At 27.9% G+C, this 15,154-nt stretch overlaps 3 protein-coding genes across 9 annotated transcripts; 2 read left to right on the top strand and 1 right to left on the bottom strand.

The window, feature by feature from the left end:
• Window positions 1-23: 23 nt before the first annotated feature.
• On the bottom strand, window positions 24-3,844 carry mtDNA-helicase (mitochondrial DNA helicase). 5 transcript variants are annotated; one of them, XM_011055559.2, is made up of 9 exons: window positions 3,693-3,844; window positions 3,008-3,086; window positions 2,467-2,828; window positions 2,120-2,358; window positions 1,327-2,008; window positions 980-1,224; window positions 807-901; window positions 528-744; window positions 24-441 (listed from the first exon to the last, which is right to left on the bottom strand). In XM_011055559.2, the coding sequence occupies exons 3-9, from the start codon at window positions 2,723-2,725 to the stop codon at window positions 283-285; spliced, it is 1,896 nt and encodes a 631-aa protein (XP_011053861.1). In that variant the 5' UTR covers window positions 2,726-2,828; window positions 3,008-3,086; window positions 3,693-3,844; the 3' UTR covers window positions 24-282. The 5 variants fall into 5 exon arrangements, with proteins under 5 accessions (XP_011053861.1, XP_087270223.1, XP_087270222.1 ...); XM_087414097.1 differs by having other exon boundaries at window positions 3,008-3,179; window positions 3,693-3,819; XM_087414096.1 differs by having other exon boundaries at window positions 3,008-3,179; window positions 3,543-3,817.
• Window positions 3,845-4,927: 1,083 nt separating this feature from the next.
• On the top strand, window positions 4,928-10,957 carry csul (protein arginine N-methyltransferase 5). 2 transcript variants are annotated; one of them, XM_087413919.1, is made up of 12 exons: window positions 4,928-5,050; window positions 5,249-5,367; window positions 5,474-5,592; window positions 6,185-6,411; window positions 6,654-6,833; window positions 6,912-7,121; window positions 7,215-7,420; window positions 7,493-7,615; window positions 7,946-8,121; window positions 8,208-8,411; window positions 8,482-8,663; window positions 8,750-10,957. In XM_087413919.1, exons 2-12 carry the CDS (start codon window positions 5,282-5,284, stop codon window positions 8,900-8,902), a joined length of 1,866 nt encoding a protein of 621 aa, XP_087270045.1. In that variant the 5' UTR covers window positions 4,928-5,050; window positions 5,249-5,281; the 3' UTR covers window positions 8,903-10,957. The 2 variants fall into 2 exon arrangements, with proteins under 2 accessions (XP_087270045.1, XP_011053925.2); XM_011055623.2 differs by having other exon boundaries at window positions 5,179-5,367.
• Window positions 10,958-11,521: 564 nt separating this feature from the next.
• ppl (glycine cleavage system H protein, mitochondrial) lies at window positions 11,522-14,830 on the top strand. 2 transcript variants are annotated; one of them, XM_011055565.2, is made up of 3 exons: window positions 11,522-12,098; window positions 13,821-13,964; window positions 14,341-14,830. In XM_011055565.2, the coding sequence occupies exons 1-3, from the start codon at window positions 11,963-11,965 to the stop codon at window positions 14,568-14,570; spliced, it is 510 nt and encodes a 169-aa protein (XP_011053867.1). In that variant the 5' UTR covers window positions 11,522-11,962; the 3' UTR covers window positions 14,571-14,830. The 2 variants fall into 2 exon arrangements, with proteins under 2 accessions (XP_011053867.1, XP_011053868.1); XM_011055566.2 differs by having other exon boundaries at window positions 12,084-12,197.
• The last annotated feature ends 324 nt before the right edge of the window (window positions 14,831-15,154 follow it).

Below are 15,154 nucleotides of genomic sequence, written 5' to 3'. Positions count from 1 at the left end.
AGTAAATAACAGAACACAGCCAGTGCTGTGACAATCAATCTTATAATATTTTTTATTCAATTTTTTAAATATATGTTTATTTATATAAACTATGTTGTATATATGAATCCTCTGCTTTCCTCTTCTCTTTTTTCCTTGACTTTTTCCTCTTCCTGCCCCCTCCAAGTTTTGTACAAAAAATGTATCACAGAATTTAGACAAATATGTACTTTACTATTATAAAATATACATCGACTGGCAAAATTTTCCTGTACTTTAATCATATTTTTCTTATAATTTAATTTAACTATTTACCGAAGAAATATCTTCTTTTACTTTTACTTCTTTTGTTTTAGTTACTTCTTTTGATTGTATCTTTTTCTTGTATGCATAACTAAGTTTGGCTTTGTCAAATTCTAGAAGCATTATACCTAAATCTCCGCTGTATCTATTCTTTGCAACCTGGATACAGACAAGATAAAATAATTCATTCGTTGAAGATTGAAAAATATTATATTATTCAACAATTGCAGATGTGTAATACATACCTGTAAATATTTCTTTCCTTTTATGCTAGTAAGTCTTTTATCTTGTATAATCAATATATTATCGGCTTCTTGACTTGCTTTGGCACTGCCAAAAATAGACAAAGTTGTCAATTCTTCATCTCGTTCTTTTCTTGGATGTATAACCAAAGTAACATGACAATTATATTTTGTAGCAAAATTTCTGAACTGTGCTATGATCTTGTCTTGTTTCCAAAATCTACGATACAACGCTGTATTAAAAAAATTAATTTTTCAAGGAGAGATAAAACACATTCTCACCTATCGGTCACTTCTTCCGACATGCCCATCATAAATTGCACATTGTCAATTATCACATGAGCTATGTCATGTACATACGTTGCATGCATAACTGCCTGAAATAAAAAAGCGAAAAGTTATATACAACACTAAATTTTTCACTTATAGATAATGTCTTATAGAAAATATCATACATCCATAACAACTTTGATATTCTGCTGACCGTGGAAAGTCATAAAGTAAATTGGTAATTTGTTAAAAGCATCTGCATATGTATTGAATTTATCCAAGTTGTCTTCCAAAGGTACTTCTGCCATTTGCTGCAACATAGTTCTAACTAACCGAACATTTCTGATTTCAAAACTACCCCATAATGTATTGACACCTTGCATTGCTAAATCTAGTGAATATTCGCTCATAAATGTAGTTTTGCCACTGCCTAAAAATCCATTGATATATGTAAAAAATGTAATTTTATAAGCAACATCCTCTGATGCAAATGATTTAGTTATCTCTTTAGTAGTTAACTGATCTGTCTTACCAGTTGGACCAGTTAGTATTGTAAACTCTCCTCTTCTGTGTCCTTTTAAAATTCGATTTAAGGCAGGATATCTTTTCCATTTTACACCTTGAACTCTATCTATATTTTGCAAATCACATAATACATCTTGTCTGAGGTCATCAAAAATAGTAATACTTTTATGCCAGATTGGTTGTGCATTTGCTAAAATATGTTTAAGGTCATAGTCTCTGTCAGCAGCTAATTTTGGTCTAGGTTGCGTGTCAATTGGTCTCACAAAGTAACATCTCTTCTCACTTAATTTCTTAGCGAATTGTCTGGTTGTATACCAGCTAGGTTCGTCATTTCCAAACCATAAAATTAATTTTTTAAAATTTTCAAAATTTGGCAACAACTGCTGTGGCAAGTGTTGTAAATTGTACGGCAAGCAGATGATCACGTTTGCTGCCTTTCGAGATGCTAACGCTAATAAATCGAGTATTGTTGGCACAACCACTGCAGTCGCGTCATTTTTACTACCTTTTTGCTTATAAAGAATAAATCCATTAACATTGGAAATAGGTACGATTTGTTCTAATTCCGATTTACAAGAAAGAGTTTTATAACCCACAACAGTACCGAAAGCAATTAATGGAAAATATAATAATGCTGGTACAGCTGCATATATACCATTTAATTGTAAAATGTCCTCTTGTGAAATTCTCTGTAATAATTTTCATTAATGTATAGTATTTGGATATATATATATATATATATAATATATATGTGTGTGCATGCGTGTGTACAAACATTGAATCTATGTTAATTAACTTACTGGAAGAGAGAATATATTCAGAACTTCTTCATATAACTCTGACGATAAATCTGCAATTTTCTGATTAGACTTCACTATTTTATTCCATTTTGTAGCATAATCTTCTTGAACTTTTGTAGCATTTTTCAAAGTTTCCAATTCTTTTTGCATATTATTTGCCTTGGTTGATTTTGTTAATAAAAATCTCTCCAATATATTCCATTCTCCTTTAAAATGGCATTTATCACATAAAAAATATCCTGTAATAAACAAGTATATATTTGTATAAGATATAATTATTTTATCAATCTCTTTGCATATCTTCTATTAAATATGTTCTATATATTTTGTTTATATATTTTTTTTACCTGTTGTTTTATTAATATAAATATTTGCCTTTTTAGATTTTTCATAATCACATATAGGACACTCAGTGACTAGACATGCATGTCCATCAATGGTATTAATATTCTTTTGCTTCAGTACTTGTTTTATGTGCAATAATGATATCCCAAGTACTGGATAATTTATAATGCCACTATCATTAGAATATAAACGACGATAAAACATCCAAAATCTATCAGATCTTTCTGGAGTTACAGAACGCATTAATAATTTTAAAAACATTTTTCTTATCTAATTGGAGCGTCATCAACATTGAAGTTGTAGATCTGGTAGTATTGAAATTACTTTGATTTTAGTAATAAAAGCTAATATCTCATCACTGGAGCTGTAAAGAATTTTATCTGTATAATTTATTTTATTTTATCTATATTATAATCGATATAGACTGCTTTCTTTCAGGAAATGCAGTCAATATAAACATCGTTTTATATTTTTCTTTCATGAATAATACAGATAGAACAACATTCATATCGACTTGTTTCCTGAGAGAAAAGCAATTATTACCATTTAGTTCATAAACAACTATATAATTTATCCAAAATATTATTCAACAAACAATTATAAGTTTCTCGTAGGAGTATGTCTATCATTTGAGTATGTAGATTACATTTGAGACAAACAATAATTTTATATAATTTTTGACAAATACTTAATATAATGCTCTCCCCCGATTTTCCTGTAATTTTATAAATTTTTGCATTTTCATGTATAAAATATATTTAATAGAAGAAAAATCGTTAGAAAACAACCGGTTTTTATATTTCGAAGTTTTTTGATGTTTACATAAAAAGAATAAGAAAAGTAAATATAAATTTTGAAACACAAAACTATTATAATTTAAATTATATAAAAAAATAATTTGTTTTTAATTAAAGCAAAGAATATGTAGAGAGTGAGCAGAGAATTATCATTTAAAAAATTATTTTTATAAAGTTTTTTAACTTAACTAAAAAAACTTTTAAATTATAAAGAAACAAAAGCGACACTTGAACGATTTTTCTTTTCAGAATCAATTCTACGAAGTAAAATACAAATTTACATAATAATAGAAAAAGAGGAGAAAGCGTTATATTAAGCATTTAACCGATTTTTTAAAATCGTATCATTATTGACATTATCATCATCACTAAAACAAATCTCTTAGGAGATCTTCTAGGACGTTTCAGGATGAATGATCTTTATTCTTTACATTTGTTTTATTGATGTGTTTTATTGTCGATCCGTAATAATGAAAAATCGATGTATAAAGCACGTGATCACAAAATAAAGTCAGTACCAGGGATGCGTTCCAAAACTTAATTCTGTCAACTCCGAGTATCCTTTATCTTTATTTAACATTTAGTGACCAACAAGGATAAAATAATACTAAATTGACAAAGAAATAGAATTTTGGAACGCAGCCCAGGGTTGCCAGGTTTTCCATAGAGACCCTCTAATCAGAATTTAATATCGACATTTAGGCCAGTATTCATATGGCTCTTGCACATAAAACGCGACAACGCTTGTCGCGCGGCGGAAGTTGATGTGATAGCCAATCAACGTCTCGCTTGCTCGGAAGTAAATCCGGTCGGTAATGTCCACAATTGTTTGGTTGTATTTTTCGCTATATTCACGAATTTCGATCAGTTAAGTCGATTCTATATTAGTTGCAAGCCGATCGTAAGTTTGTTGCAACAGTTTGTTAATCTGAAGCTTGCATTTTGAAATCAACGCTTCATATTGGCTATCGTAATAAATTTGCGATCAATTTGCAACTAATGTAGAACCGGCTTAACTGATCGAAATTCATAGATATAACGAAAAATATAAATAAATTATAAAGGAAAATGCAGATTTATAATTATGTGAACATCAGATGCAATCAGGTACAACAAGAGACATTAAATTCGTAAAAATATTTGAACGAAAATTTATAAATTTATAAAATAGGCTTTTTCTATTGTTATAATTTTATTTGAATTTAAAATATTTAGGACTGGTTGTTTCACCTTTGTATAAAAACTATGTGGTAATTTATCTAACGAACAAAAGAAAGAGTGGACGAGATGCGAAAGCGAATAAACTAAAATTTATCGAAATCGAGCCTAAGATTTTCAATGTATGCTTTTTATTATAATACAAAAAATCAATTCATTAATTACTTTGAATAGAGATTGGCAAAACAAAAGCGATATAGTACATCCAAATTCATATCACTTATTTAAACGATATCATATGATAATATAACTTGCTTTTAAAATGTAATTTTAGATAGGATCATTTTTTACGTAACATTTGGTTACAAACAATTGTGAACATTACCGACCGGATCATGGACATTGGCTACATAGTTCAATATCCACATTTTGTAGACATAGAGGCGCTTCAAAATAAAGTAACAGCTAAATCCCGGCCGGGCAAAAAGTCTATAGATTATCTATCTATATAGTTCTAGTCTATATAGTCTGTGGTTGTATTCTCTGATCTGATACATAACCTTTTACGCGTGTTGTGCACGTGTAATTTTATTTATTGTTTATCCTCCATTTAGTATTGATCAAATCGCCGGTACGTACAAAGCAAAAATATTGTTAAGCCAACATTTCTGATTACTTATTGGTTATTACTTAATTCAGATTGTTTAAATTATGAAGCAAAGTTTTTATGTTACTATGTTTTTCTTTTTATATGTATAGGTCATTTAATATGATATATAAAAGGAATTAAAGTCACATTTATCACATTAATCATCCGGAAATATTTCAGAAAAAAAGTACATTATTTAGTATATATATTGCAATGACAAATCAGCGGCTTTCCTGTGGGTTGGATTTGTGCTGTGCTGTAAATTTAAATGATTGTTTAATTTATGCATCTGAATCAAGGTAAATTGTTATTACATGTTCTACATATTTAAATATCATGCTTTTTACTTGTCTTTATTTATTGTAATTTGCATATGTACGTTATTATTTTTGTTCATGATTTCAGGTATGAATTTATTTGTGTCTCCTTGGTCCATCCTTTATTTAAAAGAGAATTTATTTCTGGACCTGCCAAAAATCGTCCAGGACCAATCACTAGGCCTGATTTAATTTTAAACAGTTCAGGTACAAATTAAATATATATATTTATAATATATGTACTTATATATATATATATATATATATATATATATATATATATATATATATATATATATACTTATTTATTAATTATATCAGTGATCAGCATTAGACCATAAATAGCTACATTTTTATGTCGATGTTCTCTATCCTTGTACTCTTATTCCAGGAATGATGATATCAGGTCTGTTTTTTATTGCTACACTCTGAACCGATGCAATATGTTGAAATGAAACAAATGTATATTTCAAACGTATGTTTTACTTATTGCATTGTGTATATCAGAAAGTGTAGCAATAAAAAATATACTTATCATATGATAGAATTGTATCTTTTGCTGTTGAAATTTTTTTTTTTGTTATAACCGCTTCTCTGAGATAAAGTATCACAGATTTTATTGTTAGTTAATTTTCAAGATATGAATGGCAAGTAAGGGATAATGGACACACACATTATCTGACATAAAAATCTGACCAAAAGTTGTATCTAATGCTGATGACTAAATTATATCAATACTTTTAATAAAAATGAATTAATAAAATCAAATTTAAATAAAATCAATAATATTACATTGCAGATTGGAATAATAGAATAATTGCGAAGTTTTCGTCACTTATCAATGTTGACTCGACCAATCCAATTATTAGAAAAAATAGCGAAGAGACTTTGAATCAGGAATTAAGTTTAGCTAGCCATTTTGGTTTGTCGGGAGTGACTTTAAAATTAAAATATGGGATAAATAAAAATGTGAATCTTGCAAGAATCATTTCTGATAAAATATCAAACCACAATTGTACTTTCCAGGTAGCACATCTATACATATATGCATACACAATAAATTATAATTTATAGTTTTAATTTTTTAATTAGAAAATATGTGTGATTAGTACTCAATATACTTTTAGAAATAAATATTTTGAAATGAGGATAATGTCATTTATGTTGAACAACAAGGAAATATATTTACCGATATAGAATTTATAAACTGTAGAATTAGATAAATTAATACAGTTTTTTAAATTATGAAGACACATTAATTATTATAGGTATGGATACAAGTTCCTATGGAGAATCCAATTAGACAAACCTATTCTTATAGAACAGAAGATTATCCGGAAGACGAGAATCCATGGGAATGGTGGAATTCTTTTAGAGTAATATGTGATTATAATAAAAAATTAGGAGTTTCATTAATTGTCAGTCATGACTTGCCTGACGAAGAAGAGGTAGCTTATAAATTAAATTTGCAAATTAAAATTGTACAATATGAATGCGATATGTATAAACCAATTTAAATTTAAAAGATTGATAGGTGGCTCGGAGAACCAGTGAGATGTTTAATTTTGCCAACAACATTATTTCTAACTAATAAAAAGGGATATCCAGTACTAAGTAAAGCACATCAAGCATTAGTGAAAAGATTTGCTATGCAAGAAGTACAATTTATTTTAACAGGCGCATCACGTTATCAAAGTGTTAGTTATTATCATAACTATCTTGATTATCTATGGAAGGTAAAACTAAAGAAGTTTTCTAAAGATAAATATTTAATTTTGTAGAATATAATGTAGAATATAATTTTGTACAAAATAATGTAACTTTTTAAGGGATGTCAAAATGATGGTACAGTGGAAAAATTTGCTCGAGGATATGAAGACTATCTGCAATGTCCATTACAGCCTCTAATGGATAATCTCGAATCACAAACTTATGAAATATTTGAGAAGGATCCCGTAAAATATCGAGAATATCAAAGTGCTATATACGAAGCTATAAACGCAATAGTATACAAAATGCAAGAGGAAAGAACGATGTAAGTCAAATCATATTAATTAATAAAGATAATATCCATAGAAAAATGTATAATAAGATTATAAATTTTTAGAATCATTATGGTAGTTGGTGCTGGAAGAGGACCGCTTGTAACCGCATCTCTGAATGCCGCGAAAATGGCATATCGGGAAGTAAAGGTATATGCAGTGGAGAAGAATCCTAATGCCATAATAACGTGAGACCATTTTAAAACAACAATTATATTGGATTGGATAAAAAATCTTTTTGCTTTTTAAAATATATTTTTAAATAAATCTTTATTAAATGTAATATAATTGATATTTGATAAGAAAAAAGTAATAAAGCTATCTAAAAATAGTTAAAATGAAAGAATCGATATTTTGTTTAATAAAAAAACAATTTTATATCCTTATCTTTATTTATTTATTTATTTATTTATTTATTTTAAAATGAAGTAGAGAAGACTTTTTGTCCAATAATTTTATAATTTTAAATAATCGTGAATTACATCGTGTGTTCATTATTTCATTATCTATGTTCACAGTTTACAGGCCCTTCAAAGAGATATGTGGAAAGAAAAAGTTACAGTGATATCATGCGATATGAGGGAATGGAATCCTCCGGAAAAAGCTGATATAATTGTGTCTGAATTACTCGGATCCTTTGGCGATAACGAATTGTCGCCAGAATGTCTAGATAATGTTCTTAAGTTCTTAAGAGGTTTGCATTGCACATTACGTAAATGATGTTAATCTTGCATTAATATTAATTTTTTTCTTTAATTACTTATTTGAAATTTTTATTAGATGACGGAATTAATATACCACAATCATACACTTCATACATAGCTCCTATGCAATCCTCTAAATTGTACAATGAAGTGAGACAACTTAGAGATAAGGACAAACATCCATTAGCTCATTTTGAAACTCTATACGTAGTACATCTTCAAAATAAATATGATATAGCAAACCCGAAACCACTTTTTACATTCAAACATCCAAATACAGGTTTGTACAAAATATCCAACTTTTTATATTTTAATTATTTTAATTTCTTTACACGTTTGTATTTTTTTAGACGCTGTTGATGACAATTCGAGATATGAAATCAAGACTTTTCAAGTAGAACAGAATTGTGTATTACATGGATTTTCAGGATACTTCACAGCAGTTTTATATGAAAACATCACATTAAGCATAGAACCTAGCACATACAGCTCAGATATGTTTAGTTGGTTCCCAATCTTTTTTCCACTTAAGGTACGTGAAATAACTTTTATTCTTTAAAGTATACTTGCAAAATATAAGTTTTGTGGTAGATAAAAAAAATATTTATCGATACACAGGAACCAGTACAATTAAAGGCAGGAGATGAAATAGTGGTTCATTTCTGGCGCAGATGTGGTTCTAAGAAAGTGTGGTATGAATGGTGTCTCAGTAAACCTATACCAGTCTCAATCCACAATATAACTGGACGCTCTTCCGTTATCGGATTATAACGTAACAATTATGACTTGATCATTTAACAATTCCGACATACGATATATCAGATTATTAAATATTAACTATTAGATTTATAATTAAATTTTCTGACAAATCTGGACAGTATTACGTATTCGAATATTTTAGCATTAATTTTATTTCAAATTTGTCAAATTGCTAAACTAATATTAATAAACTATATTAATATACTGTATTATTATATTATTATATTAATATATTATTATAATAATATATTATTAATATATTAATATAATATTAATATACTAAATTAGATTTCAATTTGACATAAATTTGATGTAATATAGGAATCGGAACACTACCGTATCTTCAGATATAAATCTTTTTATTTACATATGAATCACAGCAAATATTTCTGAAATAATTATTTATTTCAAAATATTATTCAACTGTTTATTACTTACTTCAAAGATATTGTACTCAAATACCCCTGTATTTCCTTCCATTTTTTATAAAAAATAGAAGGAAATGCATTCATATATATAAAAGATATGATACGTGAATATTTTCTTCATTGCAAACGATTTTTTATGTATTATAACTACAAATCTTATGACATCAATATCTGAGGTCACTGATATTCAGTGAGGTCACTGATACTGTAGAATTTTGATAACATGTGTTACGAAATGTTCTCAAAGCGTGCTATTACTGTCCTCTTAAACTCACGTGCTTCGAAAAATATTGTCTACATCTTGTAAGATTGAGCTTAAAATGTCCATATAACAATAATCTTGAGTAAGAATTTTCTAAAATTTAATAATTTTATAAAATTCTATAGAACATATTTCATCTAATTCTACATATTTACAATTTATAATGAATTTTTACTTATTAATAAATACTTCAAATCTTTTATATGAATACTTATAATTGTAACAAAAGAAATTATATCAAACTACATATTATGTATGTAAATCAAGCTGTTTTACTTGATTTTGCGAGAACTTTTATTATCTCATTTTTGATGTTACAATCTCAAGTGGTAATAGTAAGTGAACAATCTTAAAAATGAAATATTCTTGCGTAATTTTTTTTGGCAATATATCTACAATAATTAGAGCTTTTTTTTTTAAACTATAGCATAATAAAAGTTTTGTCACAGATTGAAAAAAAACCCTTTTGTTTTTATTATATATTTCTTACATATTTCTGTTAATTAATTTTTCAAATGTATTTAATATTTTTCTTAAACACTTTGAAGATTTCGTCTGTGGTATAATTTGTGCACCTACTTTTCTTACTCATTATCCAGGAAAATATTTAATGAAAAATTATTAATGCAAAAATGAAAGGCTCTAATTAATAACAATTATAATGAAATAAGTTTACAGCTATCTGTTTGAGCCATCATCAGAAATACAATAAATCAAATTACAGTTGAAATTCGTCTTCTCAGAATATAATATTTTTTGATAAGCTGTTTCAGAATAATTATAGCTGTTCACATGTGAACGTGAGACGAATTTCAATTGTAATTTGATTTATTGTATTTCTGATGATGGTTCAAACAGGTAGCCGGAACATGTAAAAACTTCAATTTTAATAGAATAGGGAATATCAAATTCATGTAATTTCTTTATAATATATAAAATAAGTTCACGCATCAAGTGCTGCGGTTGGCTCTTCATTACCCTGTAAACTTATTTCATTATAATTTAATGAAAAAATTTTAAGTTTTTCAGGCACATGTCAAATCAAAACAAATATTTTTGTTACTTTATAACTATGAAAGATTAAAGCGTTCATTTATTCACATAACGATAAAAAAAATTTTTTTTTTTTCAATTCTTCGTAGAAAAAGAACGAAAACATAAAGAAAATTTAAAAAGATACTTTATTCCTCTGTATATAATTTATTCCTCTGTATATAATTTTATTCCTCTGTAATTATTACATCAAAATTACATTTTAAAATTAACATTTATTGATTTTAATGATTTTAGACATTCAAATTTATTTTCTGGAAAATTTTTTTTGTGTTGTGGCAAATGAGCGAAATTATGTCCCAAAATAAAAAAATTACGCAAGAATTAATTTTATTTTTGAGAATATCCAGAAACCTTTTATAAATGATAATGCATGTAAATAATGAAAAAGAACTATATAACAATAACATGGTAATATTTTTGATCATTATTATGTAATGAAAGCTATTTAATATCGTTTGAATGTAATTATGCAAGATGCAGTCAATTTGATCTCTCTTTTTTTTTTTAATATACATCTAGAATAATGTAGATATCTATGTAGACATCTGTCTAATATACAAAGTTTAGCTGCAGATTATAATGCAAGAAATGAATTATCAAAGTTTCAACATGTGATTAGTGTTGTGTGTGTTTATTTTTTGTAAGTCAAAAGATTGTACGAAATTGTCTTTATATTATTTAATCATGCGGAGCAAATTATATAGTATTATAAATTTTTGACCTGTTATTTACAATCTGTATATATTAGTCTTTTTTATTTCCTTCTAATTTTCAACGACTCAATCTGATATCATTCTTATAATTTAATAAGTAACATTTACACGACATTCGTTATTGACGATTCCGATTGATAACAGAAATATGAAGCTAATATATAAAACTAACTCGCGGTTGCTCAAGACTGAAAGTCACGTGCTGTTTATGTTGGAATTGTACTCGCGATAGTCCTTGTGTACGCAATCAGCATTTATATATTTCGAGTAGAGAAAAGCAGAGCTAAGATTTAAAAAAAAATTGTTTTTGATACTTTTGGCGAGATTCGAACGTGTTACCCTATATCTGTGCTTGATCATATTGACTCGTTCGAATATTTAGCTCAATTAAATTTCCGAAATGAGATAAGAGAGGAGCCGATGATAGAAAAGTGCTGAGACTGGATTGTAATCTTGTCTTTCATTATTCGACCGAGAATATCAATCGGCTCCGTTTTGCTCTCGCTGCCGGTTGCATTCGCGCGTGCTTTATCTTCATAAAGTGAAGAAAAAGAAAAAGAGGTTAGGACAGTTCGTGCGCGTTCTGTACAGCGATCGCGACGGCGAAGGAAAAATGGCAAGATTGATCGCCCAGATTAGTAGGTGCGCGATAAAAACCGTTTCGCACGATTTGTTCCACACAACTGCAAAGTCGAAGATAGCCCTTGCCATAGTGCGATCCATAACCACAACTCAGTACTTGAGAGATGGTAAGTGAGAATGAGCCACTCACTGGCTTGACTTTTTAAAAAGCGTCAGTATGTGTTTGCTAAAACTATTTGTGTACAAAGAAACGATTTCACCGCCGAGTACGGTCATTTCTTCGCTTCTTGTCTTGTTTATAAGTATAATTGTATTAATAAACATTTGTGAAGATCATGTACACGTGCGCGCGCGCGCGCGTTCGCATAACTGAATGAATTGTATATGATATGTATGTGTATAAATTGATATTACATAAATTATGTAAAAATAATTTTATATTGGGTCATCTAAAAAGTATCCGCGGTTTTTTGTCACTAGATGTGTGTTGAGGTCATATATCTAGTGACAAAGTACCGCGGATACTTTTTAGATGACCCAATATATACATATATATTTGCGCGCGCGCGCGCGCGCGTGTATGTGTGTGTGTGCGCGCGCTCGCGCGCGTCGTGTATGTGTGTGTGTGATATATTATATGTAAATTTATACATATATATGAAATTTTATATATAATATAAAGTTTATTGTAATTAAAATAATAGAAGCGAACTCGATCAAAGTCCGATTAACTTAATCTCAACACGAGTAAAAAACATTTTGTACTTATGTTAAAATCAATCCTTATTAAATGTGTTGTGTTAAATTGACAATTAGCATTTTTTTACTGTTAAAATAACACAATTTATGAATAAGTGAATAAGTAACAAAAATGTAGTTTTAAAACATAAATTCTAAGGTAAATAGATAAAAGATGGATATGCGCGTTAATTTAATATATTTAAAATTTACATATTTAAATTTATCACATTATAAATGCTAATGTTGTTGAAGAAATATATTTCCATAATTTGCTTCCAAATTATGTCAGATGTTACATTTTTGTATTAATTTTTACATAATGTTATTTTCTAATATTAGGTGTAGTAAAAAGAAATCCATTATTTTTCCAATCGATGGCTTTAGTAATCTGTATCTCGTCTACGCGTGATACAGATTACTAAAGCCATCTATTGGAAAAATAATTTCTTTTTACTACACCTAATATATTCACTTTGTATTAAAAATTAGCATAAAAGTTAGATGAACCGAACTGGAACACGTGAGGTATGTTAATTTAATCAATTTTTTCAACTATGATTAATCGCCGAAGTTAACGTTAAAAGCAATTCCTGACATTATTGAGTCTCATAAGACTCATTTAATTTATGTTTAATTGAAACAATTAAACATTAATTAATAAAAACGTTAATTAATTTCAAAAAGTCAAAATGACATACTTGAATAAAAGAATGAATGTATGTATAAGTTTATTTTAATAAGAATAATCGAAATTTTTACAGATGTAACATAAAGAAAATATAATTAAATGGATCTAACAAGTCCATCATCAGGAGAGTTTATTCGACTGATAGAACTATTGTTCTTAATTTCACTCTTTTCAATATATATTTCAACAGTTATTTTTTTCGAACAAAAAAATTGATAATTATTCATGTTAATAAAATAATTCAGATATTATTACTTGATAAGTTAATTCAATTCACTTCGATCAAGTTAGTTTTTGACCGAAGTCATCCAAAAACTAATATGTTCTATCTTATATTGTTATTTTTTTATTTTTTTCAGTACAAATGCTTTTATTGTACAATTTGTATAAATCTTGTATGATGCAATTCCATTTAAAATAAATCGAATCACAGTTGTAAGATAAATGCGTGATTTTTCAGAACGATGGTACACCGATAAGCACGAATGGATAACAATAGATGGCAAAATTGGCACAATCGGTATATCGGATTACGCGCAGGATGCTCTCGGAGATGTGGTGTACGCACAACTTCCCGATATAGGATCGACAATCAAGAAAAATGGTAGCTGATATGACATTTTTTTACTTAGCGCGATCAAATTTCGGAAAAATTTCAGAAATTGAAAAGATTATCTTAAAGAAACAAACTGAAATGTCTCATTGAAAAAAAGACTATCCATTATTTTATAACTTTGGAATGTTTAACACAATTTTCCTTATTTTTTTTTAATTTTAACACGAGACTCTAAGACGTACAATCGAGAAAAGAAAATTAAACAATAGAAATCAAAGTTATTGATAGGATACAAACTTAATTATTAGTTTAAGCTTTGGCTTATCTAATTTTCCTATCCTTACTTTTGGTTGTAGTTTACGACATTAATTTAGACTGGAAATATATTCGAAATGTTTTTCGAAATTAACTATGATTTTTTTAGAGGAATGTGGAGCTCTAGAATCAGTGAAAGCAGCTTCAGAATTGACAAGTCCGGTCAGTGGGAGAGTCACAGCGAAAAATGAGGCAGTTGAAAGTAAACCCGGATTAATTAATAAATCCTGTTACAAAGACGGTTGGCTATTCAAAATAGAGTTAAGCGATTTAGACGAGCTCAAGAATTTAATGAAAGAAGAGGCTTATAATGTGTTTTTGAAATCAGACGCGCATTAAATCTATTATAGAAATTTAATGCCAGAAAATTTTCTTCAAAGTAAAATTTGAAGCAAATTGCGGACTATAATTTTAAGAATTACATTCTTTTGCTTTTAAAGATTAAATCTTTTTATGAACTTATTAAAACAAATATAAAAAACGTTTTACTTAATTGTTCATACAACATGATGATTACGCACGATTTAATTAAAACTTGGATAAAAATTATTTCGTGTACAACTTACTATAGATAATAAAATGATATAGTATGTGACAGACTTTTGTCTTATTATTTATACCTCAACAATGATTTATATAAAATTAAAAATATGCTGCATATTTATTAGAAATATATCATTATGCTTTGTATGGAAAAGAATGTTAAATTTGCACCTGGTCAAATTAAGAGTAATCACAATTGGAATTACACATCTATCACTTCAGTAGTTTTATAAGTGATAGACATGTTAACATTTATGAAAAAGTTAGTATAGTGAGCAAGCAAGCTTTCAATGTTTTGCTTTCAATACATCATATAATATAATCTTAATCCATGTTAAAGTGATGCCAAAAATTATTTACTGTAAAATCGAAACAAGTTA

The sequence above is a fragment of the Acromyrmex echinatior genome, chromosome 15, assembly GCF_024713525.1.
Source record: "Acromyrmex echinatior isolate Ae372 chromosome 15, ASM2471352v2, whole genome shotgun sequence".
Classification (NCBI taxonomy): Eukaryota; Metazoa; Arthropoda; class Insecta; order Hymenoptera; family Formicidae; genus Acromyrmex; species Acromyrmex echinatior.
The sequence above is the reverse complement of the archived record's forward strand: the minus strand, read 5'-3'. Positions and strand labels throughout refer to the sequence as shown.